We start from the raw sequence: 24,940 nt of genomic DNA on the forward strand, positions 1-24,940 counted from the left end.
TGCTCAACCACTGCGCCACCAGGGGATGCCCCCAGTTCCAGGAGGTTTTTTTCCTTGTCAGTTCTTCTGCATTTTCTAGATAGACAATCATGTTGTATAATCATGAACAAAAATAGTTTTTGTCATCCTTCCCTATCTATATGCCTTTTATTTCCTTTTCTTGCCTTACTCTATTAGCATTAAGACATCCATGCCTTATTCCTGATCTTAGGGGATAATGCTTCAAGTTTCTCACTGTTAAGTATAATGTTAGCTGTATGTTTTTTGTAGATAATATTCATCAAGTAGAAAAAGTTCCCTTCTATTCCCGATTTACTAAGCGTTTTTAGTCATAAATGGATTTAGATTTTGTCAACTACTTTTTCTGCATCTATTAATATGATTGTGGGAATGTTTTTCTTTTAGCCTTTTATTGATGTATACATTGCTTAGTGTTCAAAATGTTGAACCACTCTTGAATTCCTGGTATAATTCCTACTTGGTAGTTGTATGTAATTCTTTTTATACTTGTAATGTCTTTGGTTTTGTTATTAGGGTAATGCTGGCCTAATAGAATGAGATAAGGAAGTATTCTCTACCCTGAAAAGAGAGAATGTATAGAATTAGTGTAATTTTTCCACAAATGTTTGATGTATTTCACCAGTAAACCTTTGTGGGTCTGGTGCTTTCTGTTTTGGAAGCTTATGAATTATTAAATCCTTTGATGTGGACCTAGTCAGATTATATTTTTTTTCTTTCAGTTTTACAGATTATTTCTTTCAAAAAATTGATCCATTTTATTTATATTATCTGTGGGCATAGAGTTGTTCATAATATTCCTTTGTTATCCTGTTGAAGTTTTTCGTTGTGACCTATATGTTTCTTAGAAGTGTGTTGTTAAATCTTCACATTTTTTTACCCAGTTACCTTTCTATTATTGATTTCAGGTTTAATTTCATTATGGTCTGGAATTAATTCTTTTTTTAAAAATTGGTTTTAAGAAACTTTTATGAATGATGGCTTCATGGCCTTGAAAAGAAAACCAGCATTTCCCTTTTATCCAGCTAAGATGCAAAATGATTTTCTTCTTACTGCTTGAAAATTTTGCAGTTAAATTGAATTTATTTTTACTTAATGCAATGTGTAAACTGAGTTACTTGGATGTATGAACAGGAAAGCACAAAAATAGCTTTCATCGAGTTGATAATCTAAATTATGCATGTACACAATTTACAATACAGAACATACCTAATGGTGTTAGATGTAGAAACGAAGCACTGTTGTTTTGCAGAAAAGAAGAAAACACTTCTGGCCATGAAAATTTGAAGACTTCTTGGAGGGAGAGGGACTTTTGAACTTTTTTAGTGGGTTAAATTTTGTTAGGGATTTGTGGAAAATACTAAGGAGAATAATATAGTAAAAATTACAGGAAAATGTTAGATGTTAGTGAAGCAGTGCTAGCAGTAGTATTATGGGAGGGTGTGTTATGGGAGATACTTTGGAAACTTTAAAAGATATGCATCAGTCATTGAGGCTGAAACAGTGTCTTAAGAATTATGGATTATTTCAGTAGAAGGAAGTTACAGAAGAGTTTGAAGGGAAAGGAATGTGTAACTAGACAATAACTGTCATGAAGAGTCAAGGTAAGGGCAATAATCACTAGACGTTCTCTACTGAATTTGGTGAGAGTTTAAAAGTGGCCTGAACTACAGGCAGTAGGAAAGGAAGGGAAGCTAAAAAAAAATTCTATGCCATATATTCTTTTATGTTCAGTTTCTGATAGTGTTGATTTTTTTAAAAAAAAATATTTATTTATTTATACAAGTATTGGGTACAGTCAGAAGCGTGGGAGGGTGAGAGAATTCACCAGAGCCAGAGTGGGGAACAGAACAGGCAGACTGACGAAATACACTGCTGAGGGGAGCAGCGGGTAGCAGGAGAGGTCTGTCGCGCCATGTGGGACCCTCGCCGGCAGCCTGGGATCAAACCGGCGCTGCAGAGGCTGTGGGCAGCTTCGCAGCCCAGCGTTCAACCGCTGGGCCACCAGGGGAGGCCCTGGTAGTGCTGATTTTTAAAAGTCGGATAATTTAAACAAAAAATTAATTCCAGTTAAATTCTTTGGCTTTAGTGCTAGGAATTATTGGTAAAGCAAGAGTAGTTTGGTAGAGTAGTGAATTTCAAGGAAGACTGATGTTATAGTTTGAGAAATAAGTCTCAAGTGTGTAGTTAGAGGCAGGAAATTAGAATGCCTTTTACACAAATTTTGCAGTGAGATAAAAGGAAAGAGAACAGTTTCATTGTGGAAGTGTTTGTTGCTTTGTGAGTATTTCTCTAGGAAAGAAATTTGAACATGTTTGTAAGAAGGATAGGAATCAGTTACTAATCTAGAGAGACTGAAAAATGTCAGAAAAACAAAGTTAATGAAGCACTAATGAAGGGGCTGGGGTGAGAGATGAAGGGCACAGGTTGAGTGATTATTTCTACATAGGACAAATTACTTTTAATTCTCAAAGGAGAGTGGGACTATTTTTGAAATGGGGGAAATTTTGGCATACTTATTCCAGATGAATTCAACCATTTTTTTAAATGTTAATCTAAAATACCTTCTTTTTTGTATGTTAATCTAAAATAATTCAACCATTTTCATTTATTTTTTATTTTTAAAAAGATTTATTTATTTTTATACAAGAGCTGGGGTACAGGCCAGAAGCGCAGGAGGGTGAGAGGATTCACCAGAGACAGAGCAGGGAACAGAACAGGCAGACGACAGAAACACACTGCTGAGGGGAGCAGAGAGGTCTGCTGCACCATGTGGGATTCTGGCCGGCCAGCTGGGATCGAACCCACACTGCAGAGGCTGCGGACAGCTTCACAGCACTGCGCTCAACCTGCTGCGCCACCAAGGAAGCCCTCAACCATTTTTAAATAAACTGTCTCAAATGCAGAGGATGAGGGACAGGGATAGTGCTTGGGGGTTGATGAAATTGCTAATGAGTCTCCGTAGAAAGAAATCAAATGGACCAGAGATCAAGTAAAAGTGGGTTAATAGCACTTGAATACCAATAGGAGGTGTAGTTGAAGTTGATGGCATGAATTGATAGTGAATCAACCTTTGTAAGTGTGTATGTGACATTTTATTGTAGTATTTGTCTGGAGGACTTTTGAAAGCTGATTATAAACTTGTTGCTTATTGGTAAGAGCATTGATAAAAATAGCTTTGAAATAGTTGTTTGCAGAGGTATATGATCAGAGGATTAGAAACTTGAAATGAGGCCTTTAAGCTGGTTTGGTAGAACTGAGCAAGGTAAAAGTGTTGCCAGAAGAGGAATTGCCAGTTGGAAAGGATGTGTGACATGGCATGCTTCAAAGTGGCTTAGAAAGTAACTGGAGGGCCTCCCCTGGTGGCGCAGGTGGTTGAACGCAGTGCTGTGAAGCTGTCCACAGCCCAGATAGTGCCAGTTCGATCCCCGCTGGCCGGCGAGGGTCCCACATGGCCCTGCAGACTGCCGCGCCCACTGCTCCCCTCAGCAGTGTGTTTCGTCAGTCTGCCTGTTCTGTTACCCGATCTGTCTCTGGTGAATCCTCTTACCCTCCCACGTATCTGGCTTGTACCCTGGTTCTTGTATAAATAAATAAATAAATCTTAAAAAAAAAAAAGTAACTGGAATGCAGAGAAATTGTAAGGCTGGCTAGAGAAGGAGTCAGCAAACTTTTCCCTAGAGGGCCAGATGTTAAATATTTTAGACTTTGTGACAGCTGTTTAACCTCTGCTATTGTAACATGAAAGCAACCATCGAAAGAAGTGCAAAAATAGTAGCATGATTATATTCAAATAAAACTTAAATTATGGATACCAAAATTTGAATTTCCTGTAATTTGCACATCACAAAATATTACTCTTTTTTATACTTTTCTGTTCTTGTCTAACTGGCCACAAAATTCTGACAACAGATTGTATTTGATTAGTAGGAGGCTATGGTTTGCTAAACCCTGTGCTAGAATATTATAAGGAGGTCTAGATTATAGCCATAAAAAATAATCTTGAAGATTGTTTCTCTGAACTTGACTTAAAATATTAAAAAAAGGGCTTGATTACTTTTTAACATTTCAACTGAGCCATGTGCTCCTGGTCAGCCCATACTTCCCCAAAGGTTGTTGACTAGCATGTGTGAATTAATCTTAAGGAATCTTAGGTTACTACATGCTTCATGTGTGCATAATTAGGTTTTGTTTTTATATTCAAAACAATTTTTATATCTTTGCCTTTGAAAAGGATAGATTTGCATAGTTGAAAGTTAAAAAGTTACAAGAATATAGAAAAATCATCCCTCCCATCCCATATTCATTTACCTCTATCATGATTGCATATAATGAAACTATTAAAAAAATCCTACCCCATCCTAAAAACTGCTGCAGCAGAGAAACTTGTACATATGCAATTTCTGTTCCCTTGTTTGTTAAATTGATGTTTGGCCACACTCTAATCTGACAACAACTCATTTTTCTTTGTTCTGGGGGAATGATAGAGAGCAGAATTCTGCACCAGGCTCTAAATTTCATATGCCGCCTTCATGGGTGGACTGTTTGCTTTTGCTTTTGTCCCTGCTGCTTTCTTTTGCTTCCCAGTTGCCTGGCTTTTTGCTTGTTTTCACTATTTAAGAATTATGTTGCCTAAATCTGACTGAAGGGTATGTGGATATTAATTCTATCAGTCTTTATACTCTGTTTTCAGTTACTTCATAGTAGTAAGAATTGTAGGCTAAAAAAGTATTGGTGATGTAATAGAATGCTATTATAATACAGCTTCATAAGTTTTCTTTTAAACTGTTTTTATTTTCACATAATAACTAAGATAATCAAGTAAATGATTGTTAGATTCATATTTGTGATGAGGAAGATAGAACTGAAGCTTGAATTTAGGTCATTAAGTAAGAAATAAATATTGGGTATGGTTAATGGTCATTTCATATGCCCAGAAACCTTAAGTTGATAGGAATGTAAAGCTACTTTCCAGAGCATAAAAGCTGCTGAAGTCTGATATTTAGATCAGTGGTTCTAAATTTTGGGTTTCAGGGAATTCTTTAGACTCTTAAAATTATTGAGGATCCCCAAAAGTTTTTGTTTTGCATCGGTATATCTATCAAGTTTTGCCATTTTAGAGATTAAAATTGAAAAATTAAAAAAATGTTTTTTAATTCACTTAAGCATAAGAATAAACTCACTCATGGAAACATCAATAAGGGTAGTTTTTTCCTTAGTAAAAAGCAGCGATTCATTGCAAATTTTATTTTGAGGAGTGACATTATTTTCCATATTTACAAATATTGTTAGGGCCTGTCTGACATTTAACAGAAGTCAGCTGGATTCTTGTATCTGTGTCCACAGTGTGTTGTTGTAGGTTCTCTCTTGTGTTTGAAATGTATGAAGACAATTAAATCTCACGGAGGTATGTAGTTAGAAAAGGGAGAAATCGCTGAATAGTTTTTTTCATATTATTTGAGACTCATATAAAATTGGACAAGTGGTTTCTGAGAATTTAAGAAGAATTGAATCTTGTTGATTTCAGAGGTGATACATCATCAACACTAAAATATTTACATAGTTTGTAATGATGCACAGTATATTTATTTTAGACTTGGAAATTTTTTATTTTCGGAAGGAATTAGGGATAGGATGGTGTTACTAACTAAACTCAGTGGAAGATGGGGGAGTGTTTGCATGTGTTTCTGAGGTTCACAATTGTTATTTCAAATACACATTATAAAGGGATCTGGTGAACTACGTGATGCCTCTGTTACTTGCTAGGAAGTTAACCAGCTTACATGTTTATAGTTGAGAAGAAGAGAAATGACTATTCAAAAGTAGTACATGACCTTCATTTTTGGAGTATAGAATTCTGAGGAAGAGAAAGGAATGTGATATAGTAATAGCAGTACCTGTTACCTGGTAGGGTAGTGAGAAGAAAAACAAGATTCCCACCTTACGCCTGTGCACACACCCACGCAGTTCAGGTTCTGAGCAAGATACATTTCTATTAAAAGAGATGCCAAAGGGCTGTATAACTAATTTGTATGTATAGCATTCTAATTTAGATTGGAAACTTTCTGTCATTTAATGTTGGGGTCTCCATTAATATAGTGGTGGTATTCTTTTTATCAGTCTGTAGGTATACTGTTAGAGCCATGCAGTGACCACGGTGATAGTGAAGATGGCCGTCTTGAGAGGTAAGCATTTTCTCTTGTTACTGCTAATAATTTTGAGAATTGGAACTCTTTGGGGTGAAATTTTAAGATGAATCTATAATGATGGATGCTTTAGATATTCTGAAAAAAACCTAAGCTGCTCGTTTTAATGGTAAGCATAAAGCATACTAATTATCCATAAGTACTTAGAGTGGTTGCAGATTTAGACAGACATTAGTTATAATTTGGAAAACATTCAGAGGGAAGAATACAGCTTTCTTGGAGACACTTAAAACTTTCAGTTGATTTGTAGAACAGTTGGGAATTTGTTGATTTTCTGAATATGACTTTCAGTTAATCATAGTCTTAGAACTATGGATAATTAACTGAAAGATTGTAATACATTTGCTTCAACAATTAAGTATAGGATGTTTATGTTCCCCTTGGAATTCCTCCTTTGTGTCGCTGTATAGTGGTTTTGAAATTGGTGCTTGTTTACCTTCTTGGTCACAATCAAATAGGGAGAAGGGATACCTGAGGCAATGAGTAGTAAAGTCATAGGTAGTCTCTGCAGTAGTCAGTAGTTTGAAACCCTTGGAACAGAAACTTTTTAGAATGTTTTAAGTCCTGTAAACCGACTGTGCAGTTTTTGGGTCTTGATCTTCTTTTTTATGATTTTTTTAAGATGTTATTAAGAAGTATATTTTAACTTTCTTAGGAAAGATTTGATATCCTGAAAACACATCACTAATGAAGTTGCAGACTAGGTTATAAATACTGAGAAATGCTAAACAGCATTACTGATTAGTTGATAGTCTGTTGGCAAGAGTAAACTTGGTTAATGCTGTTGTCTGTTTTAATTGTGAGTAGGAAACCTGTTCTCTGAGGGTAAGTAAATTCTTTGGAGCCATGTCTCTGGAGCGTCCCCATACTCTGAAGGTCCACAGATTTCCTGCTTACAGCAGTCCCTTGTGCTTCCTTTCAGGAGGCAGGAATGATCCTCTTCCAGCCCAGGGAGTATTGGAGCTATGGGCTGAAGATATAAGATTAACAGCATTAACAGGCATCCCCAGAATGATGACATCTGGATTTGGTAGAACAATAAGGATCCATTTAGTGAGGACTCAATCTTTTTGGAAAAAGCTCTTTCCTCTTCAACTTGTGTATAGGTTAGCAAACTTGTTTTTAGATCCAAAGAATTCCTTGCTTAGGTGGATTACATTTTGCATGTTTAATAATCATATTTCTCAAATTTAGTGAATTTGATCTTTTAGTCTGTTAGGGTAGAATTTAGCTTGTCCCACCATTTGCTCCCACACTAAGCAAAGGAAAGCCTTGAGCTTGCCAGGGAATTCAGCTCATTTCTCATGCTTAGCAAGAAGGTAATTATGTGTATGAGGAGATGACTTTGACTTACTGAGATTAAGACTTGTCTTACTGAGATTAAAACTCAGTTGTGGCCAGTTAGTAGCAGTACCTGTGGGTATCATTGTCTTTGGGCAGAGTGTTCTCATAGTAGGCATATTGATAACCTATCATGTTGCTAGATGCGGTATTGACTAGTGAAATAAACAGAGATCATTTCTGACACTTATTATAACTAAGGGTTATTTTTATGGGGGAAATAGAAGTGAGTGAATTTTTAAAAAAATTTCCCTTTTACATGATACCATTATGTTTTAGGAAAGAAGAGGTTTAGGAATGTAAACTTTATTTTGATTGTGATCAAATACAATCAAATTCTAAATACAGGTGTGAGGTATACCTTTTTAAAAAGATATTTAAAAGAAAAAAAAGACCCAGAATGGGGGAGAATAAAACTGTTTAAAACTGATTCTTGTTTTACAAAATCTTTTCCATTACACATTTAATTCTTTTGGTGTCTATTTGTTGTGGATTTTATTTTTCCTTTTAAGGTGTTTTTCTTTTGGGGTGGTTGTGTGGGAGGGTGGTGAATGTTACTTAACTTTTCTAAAATAAGTGATTCTGTGGATCTTTTCAGTAGTGTGTGATTTTCAGATATAGGGCTCCAAAGAATGGGCATATGTCCAATAGTCATTTTCTTCACTCACATTGTAAATGTTAATATATGGGGAAGAAAGGAATCTAGGTAAGACATATGCAATGAAAGTTACCTGTTTATTCTTAAAAGACTAATAACTTTACTTGTATTTTTAGGAAAGAATACTTGTCATTTGACAGTGATAAATTGTCACATTTGATTCTGGTAAGAATTTTCTCTTATGGCTTTTAAAATTTGCAGTAGATTTAGTACATCAATTATTAAATCTGGACTTTAACTCAGGATGAATAGGTTTAAGGGAGGTTTAAATATAGATACTCTTACCAAATGTTTTACAGCACCAATTTAATATGGTACTTTTGGCTACATGAAACTTGGTTATGAAGATACTTTCCTGAGTTTGGGATCCAAATTGTGCCTCCTAATAAAATAAATTAGAAAATTGCAGATTTGTACTTGAAAATAGTTTGAATGGTGAGAGTGGGACAGTTGAATATATTGACACAGTAAACAAGGGAACCTACACAAGGGCATATGCTGGTTGTGTTTAAGCTGGTTTTAGAAAGCTTCATGGTTGTGAAATGTGTTCTTTACTTTATAATACAGGGTTCTAGTGGCAAGATATGTGATTTGAATGCCAACACTGAATCAGAAGTGCCGGGAGGTCAAAGTGTTGGTGTTCAAGGGGAAGCAGCTTGTGTCCAAATTCCACATTTAGATCTGAAGAATGTTTCTGATGGTGATAAATGGGAAGGTAATTTTACCCACACACATTATTTTCCTGATAATGTTATTTGTAACTGAAATTACTCAAAGCAGATTACTGACCTTTTTCCAGACAACCTTATCTGTTTTGATTTTCTATTCTCTCTTCCATATAAGATGAATGAGTGAGCACTTGTTCTCAAATGCACTAATGAGATTATGGGGCAACTATTTTGTATGAATTAGAAGTTCTTACCTGATTTTAGCTTTGAAGATGAATGTTAGAATGGTGTAAAAAAAGTAAAATCACCCATGATATACTTTAGTTAGTTGTTAGACCTGTTACTATCTCCCAATCTCTGAAAAGTCTAGTGTGTGAGGACTTAAGGATATCATTACTTTAAACAAAGAGTTTGTATGTAGCTACCTTTTCCTTATGATCAGGGATGCTTTTTTAAAAATGATCTTCACGGACATTTCAAAGCAAAAATTACACCATATCCCTATATTTCTGTATTAAGTCAATGGAGGTGTGGGAACTGTGTCCTAACAATTCTTTACAAAGGAAAAAGATTTAAATTTATTAAGCAAGCAACATACATGTATTTGTCAAAATTCAGCAAATGTATGCTTAAAAATTGCATTTCACTGTATAAAGGTTTTCTTTTTTTAATCAAAAATGCCAATAAAAATTTGCATACTGAAGCACTTATGGGGCAGTATACCAATATCTGCAGTTTACTTTGAAATCCATGAGAAAATTAGGATGGATAGAGCAGTGCTATAAAATAGCAAGTATAAAATAAAATGTTAATGGTAGAATCTAGTGATGGTTTCTGGATTTTCACTATAAAATTCTTGCAATTTTGCTATATACTGCAAACTTTCAAATAAAATGTTGGGAGTGGGAAAGTGAAAGCAAGCAATGAATTTGGATCCAGGAATTCTTCTGGATCATTATCTGTCTTTCTAGGTAAAGAGGCAGTGAGACAACTCATATCTTAAACAGAGTTACAATTTTGTTCATTTGGATAAAGATCCTTTGCTATCTCACTGTTGGCAAGTTAACTGATGGTGTACAGTGGTGATAACAATAAAAATTGCACTGTCAATGCCACAGACTCCTTTAGCTACCTCAAGTCTGTGTACCTAATGGAGTTTTTATTTTTCAGTAAATAAAAACTATTTTTAGAAGCCCTAACCAAATCATTGTCTTTGCCAATTTTTATTGCTGTTTCTCCTCCCTCCACCTTTTTTTTTTTTTTTTGGTACAGATGGTTGGTATGCCCAGTGGCATATTAATGTGTTTTAACTTAAGACTAAGTCAGGAAGTTGCCTTTCATTTGCTTTGTTTTGGCCTCTTCAGGATGTTTGGAATTTATGAAGATGCTTCCCAGAGTTTGGGAATATGTTAGCATCCTGGTGGCAATGAAGATCAAATGTCCTTTTTAGTTATAGTCACTGAAAAGGAGTGATGGTCAACAGAGCATCCCTGGTGTCTCAGTAGGAATGGAGTCTCAGAAATACGAAGCTGGGATTCTGATAAAGGATTTATGCTTCTTCCTACTTGGAGGATGCAGATAAATAACCCTTTATAATCTTTGTTCTAAGGGTCCTGATCTTAAGGTCTAAACATAGAAGAGCAAGTATTTTCCATTATTGGGGGAGATAAGATTCTCTGTCTAGCTTCAGTTTTCTGAGGTATTTCTTCAGTGAGAATGTGATTTGGGCTCTCTCTTGTTTCTGTCAGAATAAATCCCTTACAATTTGTGGTAGGGAAAGTAAGTAACTATGGACTATTGATCCCTGATTTTTAGTGCCCGAGCTACCCTGTTATCTAGTTGGCTCAACAGGCACAACAAGTTTACTCAGGGTCAGTGACTTTCAGAGAGCCAACTGTGGTAGACATCTGAGTGAACTTCTCAATCATGAGCCCTTCATGTGCTTGGGAGAGTGACTGTAGGCACACCATGTTGTTCCTTTCCATTTTTTCCACCAAAGATAAATTTTCCACAACTGGGAATTAGACTGTTCTGAATTTTTAAAAGTGTTTTTTAAGTGACAAAATGATTTTAGATCTTATATATCTTGGAATCAAAGATACTTTGGTTGATGTGACTTGGAGTAGAGAAGTGGGGTGATTCCAAATAGAGGTTTACCTCATATTTCTAGGTTATGTGGGTTTTGTTTTTTGTATCATTCAAGGGATAGTCAACAGAATTCAGTTAGCAAGCAGATAACACATGACTACCACCAGTATGAATTTGTCAAAAGGTCTTGACTTTTAATGGACGTGGACCTCTTTCTGTGATTTTCTCCTGCTAACTCTTTAATGAAATATACTAGTATCTTTTCAAGAGCAAACTAAGCTAAAGGAGATATCAAATTTCTATAAAATCAATTATACTGAAGAGCTTCCAACTATACTTAGTTAAGAGTTTCCATTTCTTTAGTTTTATGCTTGAGTTTTAATAAATAGTACTACTTTGGTTTTTTTGCCTTGCTTGCTGAAATGGAAATGTTTGTGTTTTCTTTTTTTTAAACGTTTGGTCATTAGTAATTTCTTTGTATAAAGTTTTTGAGCAGATGCTCAAAAAATGCTTAACTGGTTTTAGGGAAATGTTTTTGGTATCTTTGGCTTTGTGTTAGTTATGTGTATGGTTTGTTCTGACTGTGCTGTGTGTTCACTTTAGTATTTTTTGCCATTTTTTCCATTTTATTAGCATCATGCCCTATCACTTTTCCCCTCATTGATTTCAAAACAATGCATCTGCAGAGAGATGGGGAGGGTAAGTATAGTTCACCATAGTTTAGTTTTTTTGCCTTTTTATGGTTCAATTTGTTTGCCTTTTTATTAGCCCTTCTCCTGCTATCCCCATATCTTAGGAAAACTATTCTGGGTTAAAAATGATGCCCAGAAAAATTGTTTTTGTTACCTTCCTCTTTTCTTAAAACAGGACATTTCTCATAAAATGTTTATTACTAGTTATTGCTGGGAAGCAGGTACAAGGGTTGCTTTGAAAATCACTTTATTGCTGGGTTTATTGTGGGATTGCACGCTTTATATCCAATTTTTAGTTATCAGATTGATCTGGGCTTTTAAAACTAACTAAATTATATGCTTATAACCCTGAAAAAAATTGTGATGCTTTCAAATTGCTAATGCATAAAGTTACACTAAGTTACTAAACTAGAATTCCTTAGCTGTTGTGTGAAGAAAAATAAAACATCCTTGATTTTTTGACACTGTCAAGCCATATTTGCATTTAAAGATACTTAAAAGCTCATTTTTTAATTAATAACCATAGCATTAGGGTTTTAAATTGTAGCTATAAATAATATGTAGATGGAAAAGGTTTTTTCATCTTCCTGGTGATGCTTGAAGTTAATTTTGTAATGGGAGCATATTTGTGGATTTGTGTGTTTATCGTATATGTTCTATATTGTAATCAAATCATCTATGTGCAAACATCAACTATTTCAACCTGGCTTCATTTGAGTATATACAGGATAACCCCAGTAAAATAAATGTAGTTAAGAAAGACTAGTGTTATTAAACTTTGTCTTGATAATTTTGTTTGGTGCTTAATTTTTATATTACATATTATACATAGGAATCGCATAAAGAAAATAATCATCTCAGTATAATATTAGAGGAGAGGTGCTGTCAGGTGAGTTAGCTGCCTTTTTGGAAATTCCCTATCAGTTTGCCCCTTAATGATTTGGAAGTTAGAATTCTTTTGGTGTCAAGAGATCTCCATTTGGTGAGTACTCTGTATGTATATCATGGAGAATAGGTTCCACTTCTTAATAGCCATGTGACAGTAAGGGACATTTATTTCGCCTGGCAGTTTCTGTTAGAAACTGTTAAGAAACTTAATGTTTCTTAACATTTACCACAGTATGTCAGTTCTTAACAGTTTCTAACAGAACTACTGAGTATTTACTGTTAAAACTTACCCTGTCTTGAAAAATAACATTTAATATAAAGAGCTTGACAGTGTCCTTTATTGATTTGCTACTGGGTTCAGAAATTTAAGGTAGTACCTTATGTGAAAACAGAATTCAAGGCTAAAATACAAAGCTTAGATGACTTTATAGTAGGCTTTTTGAAGATCTCTTGTCTTTGCTTTAAATAATTTATTATGAACCACTATGTAATCACAGTTTAAAGAGTATCAGCTGATATTTTGTGACTTTTTTTTTAATATGCAGAATCAAGAGACCCATGGTACTATTCTTTGTGTTTGTTTTACAGAGCCATTTCCTGCTTTTAAGTCTTGGCAGGAAGACTCTGAGTCTGGAGAAGCTCAGCTTTCTCCACAAGCTGGAAGAATGAATCATCATCCACTAGAAGACTGTCCTCCAGTATTATCACACCGTAGTTTAGATTTTGGGCAAAGCCAGCGTTTCCTACATGATCCAGAAACATTGGATTCCTCATCTAAAGCACTTTCTTTTGCTAGGTATGTGATTTTTATATACTTTTGAGAGGTGATTCCTATTACGTACCCTGGTCTTTGAGATATTTAGTTCTTCAGACCTGCAGTTTGCCCTGATTGTATGGAGCACATCTTAAAATTTTTTCTACCCCTGAAATCTGAGTTCATTGAAGTGTAGGAATAGACATTTTCTCAAGATGCATTTATTCATCTATTTATTCATGACTCAAATACAGAGCTCTAGAAGAGAGGCAGGAAGTAGAGCTCACCAATTCCTAATGTTTTCATTGTGGAAATTTTTAATTGATTCTGAATGTCAAAAACACTGCTTTGCAGTTTTAGCAAAGAGCTCTGAGCTGCTAGTAACTGTTTCTTTTCTGCCTTTGCCCAAACACCTTTTCAATGATTCTATTTTCATCACCATTTGTATTGCATTAGTTTGTGTAACAGAGTAAGTTTTGGGTCCTCCCCGGTGGCGCAGCGGTTGAGCGCTGGGTTGCGAAGCTGCCCGCAGCCTCTGCAGCGCCAGTTCGATCCCCGGCTGCTCCCCGGCCACCAGAGGAGGGTCCCACATGGCGCGCAGACCTCTCCTGCTGCCCGCTGCTCCCCTCAGCAGTGTACTTCGGTCCTTCTGCCTGCTCTGCTCCCCGCTCTGGCTCTGGTGAATTCTCTCACCCTCCCACGCTTCTGACTGTACCCAGTGCATGTATAAACAAAACAAACAAACAAATAAATAAATAAATAAAAACATGCCTCTATAAAAATTAAAAAAAAAATTAAAAAAAAAAACAAAACAGAGTAAGTTTTGTTTTACTACCTGTCCATTAATGTTAGGGACTTAATTTCACTTTAAAGGTATATCTCTTAGTAACAATAATATGTCAGGGTGATAAGAGATACTTTGATAACTTGAAAATGTAACACATAGTATTCACTTTTTGTTTAATTCAGGATTCGAAGATCATCCTTTAGTTCAAAAGATGAAAAAAGAGAAGACAGAACACCATATCAGTTGGTCAAGAAACTGCAGAAAAAAATCAGACAATTCGAGGAACAATTTGAAAGGGAAAGAAATAGCAAGGTAAGTTTGTAGCATCACCCAGTAGATCTAATAGAACTAGGAAGCATTTCTTCAAAGGGCATTAGGTCATCTTTTTGCTGAGGTAATGAATCTGAGATGAGATCTTTGGTTGTGTAGACTGTAGCCTCCTGATAATCCAGGGCAGTATTCTTGCCATTGTACCAATGCTTATTTATATTTCCATTGGCAAAACAGCTTTAAGAAATGGAAAAGCAGGGCCTCCCCGGTGGCACAGCGGTTGAGCGCTGGCTTGCGAAGCTGCCCCGGCCTCTGCAGCACTGGTTCGATCCCCGGCTGCTCCGTGGCCACCGGAGGAGGGTCCCACATGGCGTGCAGACCTCTCCTGCCGCCCGCTGCTCCCCTCAGCAGTGTACTTCGGTCCTTCTGCCTGCTCTGCTACCTGCTCTGGCTCTGGTGAATTCTCTCACCCTCCCGCGCTTCTGACTGTACCCAGTGCTTATTTAAATAAATAAAAATAAATTAAAAAAAAAAAAACAAAACTGAACACATGTCAGCTTTAAAAAAAAAAAGAAATGGAAAAGCAAATTTATTATATATAAACAAATAGTGTTAATGCTATTTCTGCTCCCTCAAAAATCACATGTAAAGGAGAGAGATCTAATAATTAGAATTTGTGAAGTGGAAAAGAGTGCCAGAAAATTCATACCTGATGTCAGAAAATCAATACTAAACCTGCTTTCAGTCAGTTGTTAGAACCTGCTAAGGGAGAGCTTTACTTAATATATTTATTAAATATATATATTTGCTTATATCTGTTAGATGAAATGAAGGTTGAGTAAAATCTATACTGTGGGAACTGTAAAATATTATTTGAGCACATATAACCATTGCTTACCACAAATGTGCTTCTGTTCCTTTATTTTTCAGCCTTCCTACAGTGATATTGCAGCTAACCCAAAGGTATTAAAATGGATGACAGAGCTTACCAAACTGCGGAAGCAAATTAAAGGTATGTGATGTGCTGTTTTTGTAACATATTTGCATTTTTAAATGTTCTTGATATCAAGTCTATGAGAATTTTTTAAAATTTTGAATCATGGACAAAAATAACTTTCCTCTTATTTTATTACAGTTACAGTCAAAGTCGCTGTACTATGTTCCCAGATGTTTTTCCTATGTTTTATTAGTAATACTCTTTTGAAAGGTGTCACAGATTGTATACGCATAGTGGTATTATAAGTTTATCTGAAATACATTTCAAATATTAAGCAGTTTTGGTAGTTATTTCATTAAGAATTTTTGGTGGGCATTTCATCTAAGCCTAAAAAAATACCTAATCATACTGAACCATTAAATACTACAAAGACTAAATCATTTAGTAAGTCTTCCTGAATCAGAAACTAGGTCTTGTGTTTACTGGATATCAGCTCAGTACAGCAGTTACTTGCATATATATTTATTATGTGAGTATTTATAAAAAGTTTACTTTTAAATAATTGTTAGTACTTCAAAAATAATCTGTATTAACTGAATTTATAATTGGGAGCATCACATCTTGGCCTAATTTAATAAAGTTTTTAGTATCTTTACTAAGTACTTGTAGATGTCTAAGGATATAGCAGTGAACAAGACACAGTCCCTGTTGTCATTGAGTGTACATTCTTGTGGTTTAAAATATCTTCTCTTACCTCTTTAGAATTTTCCTTCAATTCTGTTAATGTCAGTTTCCAACCATCAGTGAAAATCATTACCTTGATAAGTATTACTGATGGGTATCACTAAATTGTCCTATTGTAATTTGTAGTCCCTGTTGTTCTCCCTCCACCACAACACTCATGATCCATCATCATAACCCCTTGTGTTCTTTCCTCCCCTGTTTTGACCCCTCTCCTTTTTTCCTCCCTGCTGTATGTCTCAGATATATGGTCAGTTGTCAAGTTTTGTCTTTCTCCTGACCCTTTGTTCAGTTTCTCTATATTCCACATATAAGTGAAACCATCCAATGTTTATTTTTTCCCTTCTGACTTTATTTCGCTTCATATAGCCCCATCCAGCTAAATCCATGTTGCTGCATGTGGCATGAGTTTATCTGCTTTAATCACAGAGTAGTATTCCATTGTGTATATACACCACATCTTGATCCATTCATCTGTTTTGGGGCATTTGGTTTGTTTCCAACCTTTAGCTATTGTAAATAATGCTGTAATAAATGTAGGAGTGCAGATTTCCTTTCAAATTAGTGTTTTTATGTTCTTTGAGTAGATTCCTAGAAGTAGAATCACTGGATCATATAGTAGACCCATTTTTAGTGTTTTGAGGAACCTCTGCACAGCTTTTCATGGTGGCTGGACCTGTTTATATTCCCATCAGCCATTCAAGAGAGTTCCTTTTTACAGCGTCCTCACAAGTATTTGTTTTTTGTAAGTGTTGCTTTTTTTTTTTTTTTTAATACAGGCCATTCTCATAGATGTTGAAGTAGTATCTCATTGTGGGTTTGATTTGCATTTCCCTGATAATAAGTGATATTGAACATTTTTTCATGTGCCTATTGGCCATTTGCATTTTTTCTTTGGAGATGGGTCTTAGTTTTTCTGTCCATTTTTTGACTGTTGTTTGCTTTGTTTTTGTTGAGTTGTGAGAGCTTTTTATAGATCTTTGATACCATTCCCTTATCAGTTGTATGGTGTTCAATCTTTGAAATAATTTTACAAATCTGATTCCTTTTTCTTTTTAATTTTCTGAATATATCTCTATGAAAATAAGGACCAATCTCTGTTGTTTACTACTATATCTCCTATGATCATCAGAGCATCTTACTTTATAGTAGACTTTCTATGAATATTAGTTGAATGAATGGATAGTACAGCTCTCCTGTTACATTTACAATTTAAATATATCACATGACTTTGAAATAATCAGGGATTATATGCTATTATATTTTCCTGTTGTATAGCTTGTTTTTGACTTAGTTGCAGTTTAGCTAAGATCATATTACTGATCTATCTTCTTGGTTCTGAAATGTAGATGCAAAACACAAAAGCTCTGATGGAGAATTTGTACCTCAGACACGTCCACGTAGTAACACTCTTCCAAAAAGCTTTGGCTCATCTCTAGACCATGAAGATGAAGAGAATGAAGATGAATCCATGATCATTCAGAAGGAGAAGAAGCCATCTAAGGAAGCAACACTTGAACTTATTCTGAAAAGACTAAAAGAAAAACGTGTTGAGAGGTGTCTTCCAGAAGATATCAAAGTAATCTTGAGCTATAGTTTTTACGCAGACTAGTCTTTTGATTCCCTGAAACAGAATAATTACAGATGGGGTATGGGTATGGGTGGTTTAGTCAAGGGTAAGTGGAACATGTGCACATATGGAAGAAAAAAAAATAAATGTAATAAATAATAATCACTGCAGTGGCATAGAGTTATCTATGTAGTGTGACTAGCTGTTTGTAGATAGAGAAACATGTCTTTATTAGTACACCAAAAGTGCCCAATCATTCAGACTTAGTCACAATAACAATACAGAGGAAAACCCTAGAATGCTTACCTTTTTTTTTTTTTTTTTTAAGATTTATTTATTTATTTATACAAGCACTGGGTACAGTCAGAAGTGCGGGAGGGTGAGAGGATTCACCAGAGCCAGAGCAGGGAGCAGAACAGGCAGAAGGACCAAAGCACACTGCTGAGGGGAACAGCGGGCGCAGCAGGAGAGGTCTGCGTGCCATGTGGGACCCTCGCTGGTAGCTGGGGATTGAACCGGCGCTGCAGAGGCTGCAGGAAGCTTCGCAGCCCAGCACTCAACCACTGTGCCACCGGGGAGACCCGAACGCTTACCATTTATGTTGGAGGCAGCTGGCAAGATAAATGTATAAAGAGCATGAAACATACTCTTTTGCATATGAGTTTGAATCCTGGCCTTGTATATTTATGGTTATATGTATGTATTAAATTCTTAGTGGATGATGGGCCCTGATTAATTATATTATGTGCATTCTGCCACATTGCCCTTTAAAGCCTTGTGATTTATATGGATGTGATTATATCCATTAAAATGGTTTTTTTTTTTTAAAGATTTATTTATACAAGAACTGGGGTACAGGCCACAGGCACGGGAGGGTGAGAAAATTTACCAGAGACAGTGGGGAGCAGAACAGGCAGATGACTGAAAACACTGCTGAGGGGAGCAGTGGGCGAGACAGGAGAGGTCCACCGCACCATGTGGGTATCTTCCTGGCCGGCTGGGAATTGAACCGTGCTGCAGAGGCTGCGGACAGCTTCACAGCGCTGCGCTCAACCTGCTGCGCCACCCAGGAGGCCCTATATCCATTAAAATGTTAACTAAATGTGGTTGTTATGAATGAAAAATCCATCATTTTAACATCATTGGGATGTTACAAGATGGCCTTAAGAACAAAGAGGGGAGGATCTGTGGACAAATATATTTGAGATGTCCTGCCTACTATACTATTTTGAGTATTAAAAGATAGAAGAGGGCCTGCCTGGTGGCACAAGGGGTTAAGCACAGCCCTATGAAGCAATACGTAGCCTCTGCAGCACGAGTTGGATCTCCGGCGGGTCAGGGAGCAACCCACATGGCGCAGCAGACCTCTCCTGTCTTTCCGCTGTTCCCCTCAGCAGCGTATTTCAGTCAGTCTGTTCTGTTCCCTACTCTGTCTCTGGTGAATCCTCTCACCCCCCGCCCCTCTGGCCTATACCCCAGCTCTTGAATGCATAAATAAATAAATCTTTAAAAAAAAAAAAAAGAAGAGAATTTGCAGCTTGAAATTTCGAACCCAAATGAAGGGAATCTGGAGGCCCCAGAGTAGAAGTTCTAAGGTCACATTGACATTATTGAGCTTTTTCTAGGATCTTTTTACTATAGTGCTTCTAGATTTTTCATAATAATTTAGGAGAAATAATAGATTACAAGACCTGTGCTATATGTATCTGTGTTGTGTGTGTTCCCCCTAGTTATAATGCTAATAAAAGAATGTCAAAATTAAATATAATAATAGACACTTATATGTGCACTGTGTGCACTGGTGTAAATGCCTTTATAATATTAACTCATTTAGGCCTCATCAGAGTCCTATGATGGAGTGAAGTATCCCAGTTTTACAGATTAGGATATTCAGCACAAAAGACATTAAGTAATTTATCCAAGGTCACTAAGCCAGTTTCATGTTTTTTTACATAAAATATAAATCAGGCCTCCAAAGGAAGTTGGGACTTAGTAGAAAAGCAGAATTTACAGGAAACGGAAAAATGTTACCCATAAAATCCATAAGCAGAGGATGCATTCTTACTATCCTAGCCTGAGTGGTGATGGGTTTCCCTTTCAAACCTAATTCTTTATATTGTGGGGGTGAGGAGAATAATGATGTGCCAATGGGAGTGTTTGTTTTTTTATTTTTTCTAGAAAATGACAAAAGATCATTTGGTGGAAGAGAAAACCTCTCTTCAGAAAAGTCTTCTTTACTACGAAAGTCAACATGGAAGGCCGGTAATGTCTTAAAAAAGATTTGATTTTGTAATTTAAAGACTCACTTCTGTGGCCCACATTTTCGGGGCTGTTTTGTAGAACTTTGTTTCCCACATTTGGGAGATTGCTTAATTATTTTAAATAACTTTAAAAATTTGGGGGGAGTCCTATTGCTTAATGTTTGGGACATTTTAGATTTCTGATCACTAGATGATTTCATTTTTTCTTGCTTCAGGTGACCAGGGAAGAAAGGCACATTGTTAAACCTCTCTATGATAGATACAGACTTGTAAAACAGATGCTGACAAGAGCTAGCATCACTCCTATCCTTGTAAGTTACACATGTGAATATTTATCTAGTTCATTTTCCCAAGGTCTATTCTTCAAAAAATTTATAATGGTAGTATATTGGAGAAACCAGCCAGTGTAGCAAGTATTACATATGTAAGCTGAGGTTCCTGATATTAAAACAACAGGAAGCTAATAAGTGCCTACTACTATCCCCAGCATTTTATATATGATTATGTCATAAAATCCCGACAAGTTAAGTCCTAATAGATAGAAGTTGATAGCCTCATTTCACAGACAGTGAAACAGAGGCTTGGGAGTGATGTGTCCAGGGAATATTCTTTTGCACATTAAAAAAGCCCATATTTCAGACCCTTCCCTAGTTTCTTCCCATTGAAATCCATGTCTCTTTAAAAATGCGTCAGTTTTTTGGTGGCTGATACAGTATTCACTTATTTGCATGGTGATATTATAAACTGATTTTTTTTAAATTCAACTTTCTAAATGAAAAAAAACTATTAAAACAATGCTTACCTTAATATAAACATTGTACTTCCTCCCCCTTACTTCCGTTATCTTTATCAACTTTCCCCCTATAACTATGGATATTTTTAAAGACAGATGAAAACTAGTACTTGTGGAATCAAGCACTATTTCCAAATTAACCATCACCACTGGAAGTATTATTCTAGATTTCTTTCAGGCTCAAACAGAAAATAACATGTAGCCCATTCTGCATCATTTCCTAGGAGTTTACTGAAGCTTATGGTTGGCTTCGGCTTGCAGGACATTTTTATGTTAAGTCACTTGTATGGGAATTTTCCTCAGGCTTTGTCTTCTAGACTACTTATTATTTGAAGATTGACATTGGCCTAATGAGCACTTTTATTTGGCCCTCATATAAGCTGATTCTTGTATAATTGTCCTTTTTAGTTCGTCATCTCAACGCTATTTAGATAACGATCAGTTTTTGTTGAATAAGGAATCCTGCATAGTATATATTCTTCTCACATAAGACTTTTTTTATTATGAGGTATTACTGTGTCACATTTTCAGTTACCTAATAATATAAGTAGTCTTTGAATTTTGTTATGCAAACTAATTGAGAATTCATAGGTTTTAAAAAATTGAGTGTAAAGGAAGTATTCCTAAATCTTATGGGTTCTTAAATATAATTATCATAAAAGAGAAATTTGGAGTCTTAAAAGTATAAGGTAAGATAATTCTGTAGGAAAGAAAAGTTTTTCAACAAATGGTGCTGGGACAACTTTATGTCCATGTGTGAAAAGAATGAAGTTGGCTCCTTACCTTGCAACACACTTAAAAACTAACTCAAAATGGAGTGATATCTGACCTAAATATAAGAGCTAAAACTATAAAACTCTTAGGAAATAGAGGAATAAATCTGTGTCACCTTTGATGTGGCACCAAAAACAATGACAAAAGAAAAAAGAAATTGAACTTCATCAAAATTAAAAAAGAAAACAATACAAAAAAAACCCTTGTACATTGAGGAATGCTTAAGAAAAATGTAAAGAAACCCACAAAAAATTTTATCTGGTAAAGAACTTTAGAGTATAAAAGATGAATAACCCAATTTTAAAGCAGGGCAGAGAATTACAGTAATTCTCCAGAGAAAATATATGAATTGCCAGTAAGCACATGAAAAGTTCAACATCATTAGTCATTATGAAATGGAAATAAAATCTGTATTCACATACCACTTCATACACACTAGTATGACCATAATCAAAAGACAGTGTTTATGTGGAGAAATTGGCGCTCTTATACATTGCTGAATGGAATATAAAATGGTGCAGCTACTTTGAAAAACAATTTGGCATTTCCTCAAAAGGAATTACCATATGACCTAGAAATTCTCCTAGGTATATGCCCAAGATAATAGAAAACATATATCCACACAAAAACTTTTGAATAAATGTTCGTAACAGCATTATTCATAATAGCCAAAATGTAGAAACATTCCAAATGTCTAGCAGCCTATGAACGAACAATATTCCATTTGTAAAATGGAGTATTATTTTTCTATAAAAGGAAGTGAAGTATTGATGCACACTATAATTTGGATGAACCTTGAAAATATTTATGCTGAGTGAAAGAATCCAAATACAAAGGCTACATATTGTATGATTCCATTTATATAAAATACCAAAATGGACCAGCCCATAGAGACAGAAAATATATTAGTGTTTGCTAAGGAATGTGAGGCAGGGTAGGGTAAGAGGGCAAAGAAATAACAGTTAAGAAGTAGTTTCTTTTTGGGATAATGGAATGTTCTGTATAAGATAGTGATAGTAGCTGCACAAGTTGTGAATATACTAAAAACCAAGTTGTACACATTTTAAGAGTGAGTTTTTATGTTATGTGAATTATATCTCATTGAAGCTGTTATTTTTACAAAAGTATAAAGGGATCCTCAGACCAAAAAAAGTTGAAAAGTTATTTTTAAAAAGAGAAATATTTGCAGTTAATGTGTATATAATGCTTTCTTAAAAGCATATAGTTAAGATTTGAAAATAGAATTTAATATCTGTTTCATGTGAAGTGAGATATCACTGAACACTTTCAATACTTAAAATGTAAACTATTGGGTATTGATTGTTACAGGGGTCTCCCTCCACAAAGCGAAGGGGTCAGATGTTACAGCCAATTATAGAAGGAGAAACTGCACATTTTTTTGAAGAAATCAAGGTAATTCTTAAGGGAATTATTTCTCGTCTCTTTCCTAATGGAAAAGTTGAAAGTCATGATCTGTTTGTTTGGATTTTTTTCCCAGGAAGAAGAAGAAGATGGTGTTAATCTCTCCTCTGAGTTAACGGATATCCTGAAAACTGCTGTACAGGCACAGTCTTCATTGGAAAACTCAGAATTTGATGTTGAAGAAAATCAAGAAAAACTGGCTTTGGATCTGCGATTGTCAAGTACTCGAGCAGCTTCTATGTAAGTATGCTGGATTGTGATTTTAGCCTATTTGTATAATAAAATTTATATGCCAAGAAATATGACGTTAAATAATTGAGCACTTGGAGGAATTAATACCATGCTCAGGAGATACACCCTTTAAAAAAAGTGTGATTTATCTAAGAAGCTGTCACTCATATTCTCTTTTATTTTATTTTTTATGATTTGTTTATTTATGCATATAAGAACTGGGGTACAGGCCAGAGGTGTGGGGGGTGAGAGGATTCACCAGAGACAGAGTAGGGAACAGAACAGGCAGACTGACTGAAATACACTGCTAGGGGAGCTGCGGGCGATTCAGGAGAGGTCTGCTGCTACATGTGGGTAGCTCCCTGGCCGGGGATCGAACTCATGCTGCAGTAGCTGTGGATAGCTACATAGGTTGTATCTTAACCCCTTCGCCACCTGCAGCTATTCTAACTTAATTGTGGTAGTTTAAAGGTTTTTTTTTTTTATTTATTTATACATATAAGAACTGGGGTATAAGCCAGAGTTGCAGGGGGTGAGAGATTGGGGAGCAGAACAGGCAGATCTACTGAAGTACACTGCTGAGGGGAGCAGTGGGCGAGACAGGAGAGGTCTGCTGCACCATGTGGGTTGCTCCCTGGCCAGCGGGGGATCGAACTCCTGCTGCAGCGGCTGGCGATAGTTTGATAGCGCTGTCTTTAACCCCTGTGCCACCAAGGAGGCACAATTGTGGTAGTTTAGACATTGGTATAGTCTAAAAGCTCCCCCACCTGACTTTGGTTTGTAGCCAGAGTTAGAACCACTGTTAAGAACATAATGAGCCAAGAGTACCCTTTTAGTAATGTTTTCTCCTCATTCAATCTTAGGCCTGAATTACTGGAACAACTTTGGAAAGCCAGAGCTGAAAAAAAGAAATTACGTAAAACATTAAGGGAATTTGAAGAGGCATTTTATCAACAAAATGGAAGGTTTGTTGAACATCACAAAACTGAATCTGCTTTTACCTGAAACTCACAAGTGTCTTGTTAAAATAGAGGAATAGAAATAAATTATACACATGAGGTTGTTTAAAACATTTTTTGTTTTAATTCTGAAGCACTGCTATCAATGATAAGAAAATATCAGCATAGGAGTAAACAATAGCCTATAAAATATTTCAAGGTTTCTTTTAAGGGAGGCTCAGTTGAGTGGTGATTATTTTATGTTGTTTAATTACACATCCATACTCTTTGGAAGTATTTGTGAAATGAGATATTTCTGCTTTCAGAAAGAGTCCCATAATAGGAGTGTTATTCTCAACTACATTGGACTCTATTCAGAGACCACTGCTGTTTACTGCTGTTTCCCGTACATGTTGGGTCATTCCTGACTTCCAGTTTCCAAGGTGTATAAATAAGAGTAGCAGTTGCATGGTTCCTTTAATACAATATGGCAAGAGCCTTTATCTAACTGGGTAATGCACAGTTAATCCTGTGGGGTCTTCAAAGTAAGAACAATACATTCCAGAAGGGTACATTATTTCAGGCCTCAGAAGAGTGTTCCAAGTAACTGGGTGATCTTACTAAGCCAATTACGATGTTACAAGTTTCAAAATGTGTTTAATTTGAAAGTCTTCTACACAGGAATATATGGTTAAAGAAATCCCAAGTACGGGAATGCATTTTCCAAGTACCTATTATTTTGTTGGTTTACTGAAAGAAAACTACTTATAATCATACTTAGGATGGTTTGATGTACTCATTAGTAATTAAATAGAATTGCATTGGGTTCTATAAAGTGAGAAAACTTTTTTGTTATAGGTAAGATATTTTACTTTGACATTTCAGTTCACCGAAGCCATAGTT

General features: G+C 35.7%; 1 protein-coding gene across 16 annotated transcripts in view; it reads left to right on the top strand.

Moving 5' to 3' along the window:
- The window catches only part of FAM13B (family with sequence similarity 13 member B), a 90,156-nt gene that overhangs the window by 63,179 nt on the left and 2,037 nt on the right, over window positions 1-24,940 (top strand). For 11 of the 16 annotated variants that reach the window (XM_054694353.1, XM_037509233.2, XM_037509234.2 and 8 more), the window contains 13 exons: window positions 6,139-6,203; window positions 8,340-8,388; window positions 8,791-8,938; window positions 11,613-11,678; window positions 13,148-13,355; window positions 14,283-14,412; window positions 15,301-15,382; window positions 17,398-17,627; window positions 19,797-19,880; window positions 20,095-20,190; window positions 22,776-22,859; window positions 22,945-23,108; window positions 23,963-24,064. In XM_054694353.1, the coding sequence (XP_054550328.1) occupies window positions 6,139-6,203; window positions 8,340-8,388; window positions 8,791-8,938; window positions 11,613-11,678; window positions 13,148-13,355; window positions 14,283-14,412; window positions 15,301-15,382; window positions 17,398-17,627; window positions 19,797-19,880; window positions 20,095-20,190; window positions 22,776-22,859; window positions 22,945-23,108; window positions 23,963-24,064 (1,508 nt within the window). The remainder of the gene's footprint in view (window positions 1-6,138; window positions 6,204-8,339; window positions 8,389-8,790; window positions 8,939-11,612; window positions 11,679-13,147; window positions 13,356-14,282; window positions 14,413-15,300; window positions 15,383-17,397; window positions 17,628-19,796; window positions 19,881-20,094; window positions 20,191-22,775; window positions 22,860-22,944; window positions 23,109-23,962; window positions 24,065-24,940) is intronic. The other 5 variants (XM_037509236.2, XM_037509240.2, XM_037509244.2 and 2 more) reach the window with 2 other exon arrangements.

The sequence above is a fragment of the Talpa occidentalis genome, unplaced genomic scaffold, assembly GCF_014898055.3.
Source record: "Talpa occidentalis isolate TD23 unplaced genomic scaffold, MPIMG_talOcc4v2.1 talOcc4.13, whole genome shotgun sequence".
In the NCBI taxonomy this organism is placed as follows: domain Eukaryota; kingdom Metazoa; phylum Chordata; class Mammalia; order Eulipotyphla; family Talpidae; genus Talpa; species Talpa occidentalis.